Source organism: Macaca nemestrina, chromosome 6 (genome assembly GCF_043159975.1).
Source record: "Macaca nemestrina isolate mMacNem1 chromosome 6, mMacNem.hap1, whole genome shotgun sequence".
Taxonomy (NCBI): Eukaryota; Metazoa; Chordata; class Mammalia; order Primates; family Cercopithecidae; genus Macaca; species Macaca nemestrina.
Genome location: NC_092130.1, coordinates 65,492,843 through 65,500,976, shown reverse-complemented (window position 1 = coordinate 65,500,976; position 8,134 = coordinate 65,492,843). Strand labels below are relative to the sequence as shown.

At 41.7% G+C, this 8,134-nt stretch overlaps 1 protein-coding gene across 1 annotated transcript; it reads left to right on the top strand.

The window, feature by feature from the left end:
• Positions 1-372: 372 nt before the first annotated feature.
• Positions 373-2,357, top strand: LOC105499982 (large ribosomal subunit protein mL49-like). The gene has a single exon (XM_011772884.3). The coding sequence runs from the start codon at positions 373-375 to the stop codon at positions 814-816; it is 444 nt and encodes a 147-aa protein (XP_011771186.2). The 3' UTR covers positions 817-2,357.
• The last annotated feature ends 5,777 nt before the right edge of the window (positions 2,358-8,134 follow it).

Sequence of the window (8,134 nt, the reverse complement as noted above, 5' to 3'; positions counted from 1 at the left end):
AGATTAGAGGAAAAAAAGGTGAAAAGAAATAAACAAAGCCTCTAAGAAACATGGGACTATATGAAAAAAAAACAAACTTACATTTGATTGGCGTACCTGAAAGTGATGGGGAGAATGGAACCAAGTTGGAAAACACCCTACAGGATGTTATCCAGGAGAACTTCCCCAACCTAGCAAGGCAGGTCAACATTCAAATTCAGGAAATACAGAGAACACCACAAAGATACTCTTCAAGAAGTTTAACGCCAATACACATAATTGTCAGATTCACCAAGGTTGAAATTAAGAAAAAAATATTAAGGGCAGCCGGAGAGAAAGGTCAGGTTACCCACGAAGGGAAGTCCATCAGATTAACAGTGGGTCTCGGTCAAGATGGCAGTTACCATGTTCCGGGCTGCGCTGCGGGGATGGAGAACTGGTGTCCTGCGGGGCTGCGGGCTACGGCTGTTGAGTCAGACGCAGGGCCCTCCAGATTACCCCAGCTTTGTGGAGTCTGTGGATGAATATCAGTTTGTGGAGCACCTGTTACCAGCTACGAGGATCCCAGATCCCCCAAAACATGAACATTATCCTACCCCTAATGGCTGGCAGCCTCCCAGAGACCCCCCACCCAACCTGCCCTACTTTGTACGACGCTCTCGGATGCACAACATCCCTGTCTACAAGGACATCACGCATGGCAACCAGCAGATGACTATGATCTGGAAAGTGGAAGGGTACATTTGGGCCCTGCAGAAAGATGTGGAAGATCTTCTGGGCCCACTGCTGGGGAAGACACCCGTCACCCAGGTCAATGAGGTGACAGGTACCCTGTGAATCAAGGGCTACTTTGACCAGGAGCTTAAAGCCTGGCTCTTGGAGAAAGGCTTCTGAGGCCTAGCTGAGCAGCCTGCATGTCAGTGTGCCCTGCGGATCAAGTCTAGGGGGCCTCAGGAGGAGGGAGGTGGGTGTTGGAGCCCCTGAGACAGGGGATACAGAAACTAAGGCTAAAGGACTTTGGGGTCAGGCCTTGCTTGCATAAAGGAGAAAACTGGACCCTATGTACATGCTGGGGGAGAGTGCCTAATGTGGGAGACCAAATAGGAATAACCAGGCTAATGGGGGGTGTCAGCAGCTTTCTCTCCCTCCTATCTTGGCCTGTTGTTTTTTGTTTTTTGAGATGGAGTCTCACTCTGTTGCCCAGGATGGAGTGCAGTGGCATGATCTTGGTTCACTGCAACTTCCACCTCTGGGTTCAAGCAGTTCTCCTGCCTCAGCCTGCTGAGTAGCTGGGATTACAGGCACCCGCCACCACAACCTGCTAATTTTTGTATTTTTAGTAGAGATGAGGTTTCACCATGTTGGCCAAGCTGGTCTCAAACTCCTGACTCCAAGTGATCTGCCCACCTCGGCCTCCCAAAATGCTGGGATTATAGGCGTGAGCCATGTGCCCTGCCCACCTTGGCCTGTTTTGTTTTCCTTTCCTTGGGCTCAGCAATTCAAATTCTAGTTGTTATTTGGTGGAAGCAGTAGCCCAAACCAGTTTAGGGGAAGGTAGCACAGGGCAGAGTCACTGGGCACTTTGTTTCCTTGGCCCTCCAAAGCTCATTGTTGCAAACATCCCCAAGCCCTTGCTCTAGGCCAGATCTTGTTTGGTACAGGCTATGAACACAGATGACTCGGGCATGGGGCTTGGAGATCTTCTGTTCGAAGTACAGTGCTGGCACTGGGGCACAGAGTGCCCACGTTAGCCCTGGGCTCTTTCTCATAGAGAGGTAGGAGGCCCATTCTTGGTCACTGTTCCATTGCAGACCAGATTTGGCTGGCCCGACCACAAGGGAGTGGCTGGGAACTCCTCACAGCCAGCATAGGGCCATCCTCCCCAGCCTGCTGACCTGGAATCAAGGCTGGGGAGGGGTTTGCAGGCAGAAATACGCTGACCTTTCACCCTGCCATCCCATCCCAACCCCAGCTCACCAGCCTTCATTGGAGTCACAGGGGCTAAAGGCCTGAGACCCCACCCTACCCCCAAACTGGCTAAAACAGCTTCCAGTTCCTGGCTCCCCAACTTGGTCTCTGCCCTGAGGCAGGGCACTGAACTCTGGGCTGCTTCTCTATGTGCAAAATGGGCACATCTTCCTAATCTGTTAATGGTCAATGGTGTCCCCAAGGATAGTGCTGGCTTCCATGGAAACCCTAACTCCTGGAGATTCCATTCCATTCTCAAGTGTACAGCCACAGCAAGGAGCCCGACACTGATTTTATTGATTCCATGAGACAAACCTTCCAACTGTTAATGCAAGTTTTTATTTGGCTGTATATACAATTTAAGCTATTAAAATTTGTACAATATTTACAAATTAAATAATCATCTGAAAAAAAAAAAAAAAACAGTGGGTCTCTTGGCAGAAACCCTACAAGCCAGAAGAGAGTTGGGGCCAATATTCAATATTCTTCAAGAAAAGAATTTTCAACCCAGAATTTCATATCCAGCCTAGCAAAGCTTCATAAGTGAAAGAGAAATAACATCCTTTACAGACAAGCAAATACTGACAGATTCTGTCACCACCAGGCCTGCCTTACAAGAGTTCCTGAAGAAAGCACAAAACATGGAAAGGAACAAGTACCAGTCACTGCAAAAACATACCAAATTGTAAAGACCATTGACACTATGAAGAAACTGCATCAACTAATGAGCAAAATAACCAGCTAGCATCATAATGACAGGATCAATTTCACATATAACAAAATTAACCTGAAATATAAAAGGGCTAAATGCTCCAATTAAAAGACACAGACTGTCAACTGGATAAAGAGTCAAGACCCATTGGTGTGCCATATTCAGGAGACCCATCTCATGTGCAAAGACATGCATAGGCTCAAAATAAAGGGATGGAGGAAGATCTACCAATCAAATGGAAAACAAAAAAAAAGTAGGGGTTGCAATCCTAGTCTCTGATAAAACAGATTTTAAGCCAACAAAGATCAAAGGAGACAAAGAAGGCCATTAAATAGTGGTAAAGGGATCAATGCAACAAGAGAGTTAACTATCCTAAATATGTATGCACCCAGTACAGGAGCACCCAGATTCATAAAGCAAGCTCTTAGAGACCTACAAAGAGACTTAGACTCCCACACAATAATAGTGGGAGACTTTAACACCCCACTGTACCCACTGTCAATATTAGACAGACCAACAACACAGAAAATTAACAAAGATATCCAGGACCTGAATTCAGCTCCGGACCAAGTGGGCCTATTAGACATCTACAGAACTGTCCACCCCCAAACAACAGAATATAAATTCTTCTCAGTATCACAATGTACTTTTTCTAAAAGTGACCACATAATTGAAAGTAAAATACTCCTCAGCAAATGCAAAAGAATGGAAATCATAACAAACAGTCTCTCAGACCACAGTGCAAGCAAATTAAAACTCAGGACTAAGAAACTCACTCAAAACCACACAACTACATGGAAACTGAACAACCTACTCCTGAATGAATACTGGGTAGATAATGAAATTAAGGCAGAAATAAAGATGTTCTTTGACACCAATGAGAACAAAGACACAACGTACCAGAATCTCTGGGAAACATTTAAAGGAGTATGTAGAGGGAAATTTATAGCACTAAATGCCCACAAGAGAAAGCAGAAAATATCTAAAATCAACACCCTAACATCACACTTAAAAGAACTAGAGAAGCAAGAGCAAACAAACTCAAAAGCAAGCAGAAGACAAGAAATAACCAAGATCAGAGCAGAACTGAAGGAGACAGAGACACAAAATACCCTTCAAAAAATCAGTGAATTCAGGACTTGGTTTTTTGAAAAGAACAACAAAATAGATAGATGCTATCCAGACTAATAAAGAAAAAAAGAGAGAAGAATAAAATAGATGCAATAAAAAAATGATAAAGGGGATCCTGCAGAAATACAAACTACCATAAGAATGTGATAAACAGCTCTACACAAATAAACTAGAAAATCTAGAAGAAATGGATACATTTCTGGACACATACGGCCTCCCAAGTCTAAACAAGGAAGATCCCTGAATAGACCAACAACAAGTTCTTAAGTTGAGGCAGCAATTAATAGCCTACCAACCAAAAAAAGCCCAGGACCAGATGGATTCATAGCCACATTCTACCAGAGCTACAAAGAGGAACTGGTACCATTCCCTTCTGAAACTATCCCAAACGACAGAAAAAGAGAGAATCCTCTCTAACTCATTTTATGAGGCCAGCATCATCCTGATACCAAAATCTGGCAGAAACACAACAACAACAACAAATTTCATGCCAATATCCCTGATGAACAATGATGCAAAAATCCTCGATAAAATGCTGGCAAACTGAATCCTGCAGCACATCAAAAAGCTTATCCATCATGATCAAGAATGGGCTCCATCCCTGGGATGCAAGGCTGGTTCAACATACACAAATCAATAAATGTAATCCATCACATAAACAGAACCAGTGACAAAAACCATGTAATCATCTCAATAGATGCAAAAAAGGCCTTCGACAAAATTCAACAGCCCTTCATTCTAAAAACTCTCAATAAACTAGGTATTGATGGAATGTATCTCAAAATAACAAGAGCTATTTATGACAAACCCCAGCCAATATCATACTGAATGGGCAAAAACTGGAAGCATTCCCTTTGAAAACCAGCAAAAGACAAGGATGCTCGCTCTCACCAGTCCTATGCAACATACTAGTGGAAGTTCTGTCCAGGGCAATCAGGTAAGAGAAAGAAATAAAGGTATTCAAATAGGAAGAGAGGAAGTCAAATTGTCTCTGTTGACAGATGACATGATTGTATATTTAGAAAATGACATTGTCTCAGTCCAAAATCTCCTTAAGTTGATAAGCAAATTCAGCAAAGTCTCAGGATCAGTATGCAAAAATCAGAAGCATTCCAATACACCAATAACAGACAAAAAGAGACCCAAATCATGAGTGAATTCCCATTCACAATTGCTGCTAAGAGAAGAAAATAACTAGGAATACAACTTACAAAGGATGTGAAAGACCTCTTCAAGGATAACTGCAAACCACTGCTCAACAAAATAAAAGAGGACACAAACAAATGGAAAAACATTCCATGCTCATGGATGGGAAGAATCAACATCATGAAAATGGCCATACTGCCCATAGGAATTTATAGATTCAATGCTATCCCCATCAAGCTACCACTGACTTTCTTCACAGAAGTGGAAAAAACTATTTTAAAGTTCATACAGAACCGAAAAAGAGCTCACATAGCCAAGACAATCCTAAGCAAAAAGAACAAAGCTGGAGGCATCATGCTACCTGACTTCAAACTACACTACAAGACTACAGTAACCAAAACAGCATGGTATTGGTAGTAAAACACATATATAGGCCAATGGAACAAAATAAAGGCCTCAGAAATAGCACCACACATCTACACCCATCTGATTTTTGACAAACCTGACACAAACAAGAAATGGGGAAAGGATTCCCTACTTAATAAATGGTGTTGGGATGCACAGGCTAGCCATATGCATAAAGCTGAATCTGGATCCCTTCCTTACACCTTATACAAAAATTAACTCAAGATGGATTAAAGACTTAAACATAATACCTAAAACCATAAAAACCCTAGAAGAAAATCTAGGCAATACCATTCAGGACATAGTAGGCACAGGCAAAGACTTCATGACCGAAACACCAAAAGCAATGGCAATGAAGGCCAGAATTGACAAATGGGATCTAATTAAACTAAACAGCTTCTGCACAGCAAAAGAAACTATGATCAGAGTGAAAAGGAAACCTACAGAATGGGAGAAAATTTTTGCAATCTACCCATCTGATAAAGGGCTAATATCCAGAATCTACAAAGAACTTAAACAGATTTACAAGAAGAAAATAACCCCATCAAAAAGTTCATGAAGGATATGAACAGACACTTCTTAAAATAATATATTTATGCAGCCAACAAGCATATGAAAAAAAAAAAAAAGCTCATCATCACTGGTCATTAGAAAAGCAAATCAAAACCACATTAAGATACCATCTCATGCCAGTTAGAATGGCAATCATTAAAAGGGAAGCAACAGATGCCGAAGAGGATACGGAGAAATAGCAACACTTTTATACTGTTGGTAGGAGTGTAAATTAGTTCAACCATTGTGGAAGACAGTGGGGCAATTCCTCAAGAATCTAACACTAGAAATATCATTTGACCCAGCAATCCCATTACTGGGTAAATACCCAAAGGATTATAAATCATTCTACTATAAAGACTCATGCACACGTATGTTTATTGCAGCACTTTTCACAATAGCAAAGACTTGGAACCAACCCAAATGCCCATCAATGATAGACTGGATAAAGAAAATGTGGCACATATACACCATGGAATACTATGCAGCTGTAAGAAAGGATGAGTTCATGTCTTTTGCAGAAACACAGATGAAACTGGAAACCATCATTCTCAACAAACTAACACAAGAACAGAAAACTAAACACCATGTGTTCTCACTCACAAGTGGGAGTTGAACAATGAGAACACATGGACACAGGGAGGGGAATATCTCACTGGGGCCTGTAGTGGGGATTGGGGGCTAGGGAAGGGATAGCATTAGGAGAAATACCTAATGTAGATGACGGCTTTATGGGTGCAGCAAACCACCATGGCACATGTATACCTGTGTAACAAACCTGCACGTTCTGCACATGTACTCCAGAATTTAAAGTATAATAAAAAATATATGTGTGTGATGTGTAATTTTTAAAGGGTAGTGCTCATCTGACTCTTTGTCTTTCAAAACCTACTGTTTTCCTGGCATTGCTCAAGATGAAGGAAATACAGTGGCGGAGAGGTAGGAAACAATTTTCTTTTAAAGTTTGGCAGTAGAGATTAAGGGAAATTACAGAAAGAATCCTTAATGGTAAATAGGTTAGAAACCACAGGGTTGATAATCTTCCTGTTTCCTATCAGCTTTAACAGTCCAGAGGCTCTATACTGTTAAAAATTTCAGAGAAGGATTCATCTGGGGTGACATAAAAAGATCAAATTCTTTTGTATCCAGGATGTTCCCCAGCTCCTCTATGTTTCAGGTATAACCAACCCCATCACAGGGCTATCTTCTGGGTTACAGTCACTTTCAAGTGGTTTACTGCAGATAAGAAGTGACCGAGAAGGAAGAGCAGGGGACCAGGAGTCAGGAAGCCTATGCTTTGGGTCTGGACTGCTCATCGATAACTGAACCATTTTGAGTTTCAGTTTCCTGACCTATAAAAGGGGAAGGATTAGACTAGATGATTTTTAAGTCCCCTTTTAACTCCTAAAACTTGTAATTCTAGAGATCCCAACAAAGTCATTTGGTCTCATCCTGGGTTTTCTAAAAAACAGAGTATAAGGAAAAAGGAACTGTATCAGTCAGGGTTCTCTAGAGAAATAGAACCAGTGGGAGGGAGAGAGATAGACAGACAGACAGACAGATAGATAGATAGATAGATAGATAGATAGATAGATAGATAGATAGATAAATGATAGACATAAAGATATATACTGGCTCACATGATTGTGGGAGCTATAAAGTCTAAAATTCATAGCATAGGAGGGAGGCCTCGAAACTCAGACTTAAAGAATTCCTTCTTCTCCAGAAAACCTCTTTTCACTCTGTAGGCCTTCAACTGATTAGATAAGATCTACCTAATTATCTAGAGTAATATCCTTTTCTTAAAGGCAATTGATTGTAAATGTTAATTACATCTACAAAATATCCTCCTAGGAACATCTAAACTAGTGTTTGACCAAGCAGCTAACCACCACAGCCTAACCAAGTTGACACATAAAATTATCCATCACAGCTACCATGCTACCACTTTACTGGGAAAATAAATTATCAGAGAAAAAAGTGATGAGGGGAAAGGGAAATGAAATAGAGAAAGAGGGAGAGCACACACAAGGGGGTGTGCTACCAAGCCCACTACACTTTTGTAACAAATACAGCTCACTGCTCAGTTTCATGAACTGCATCTTAGAGCAATCCATAGAAGGCAGGAAAGGAGAGCAACTGCTCCACTTGTGCCCTCCCATCTGCCATCGTCTGTCAAAATCCTCTTCACAGAGTATTAACTCCCCTGTGCCACCCAGACCCACTAGGCAGCCATGGGAC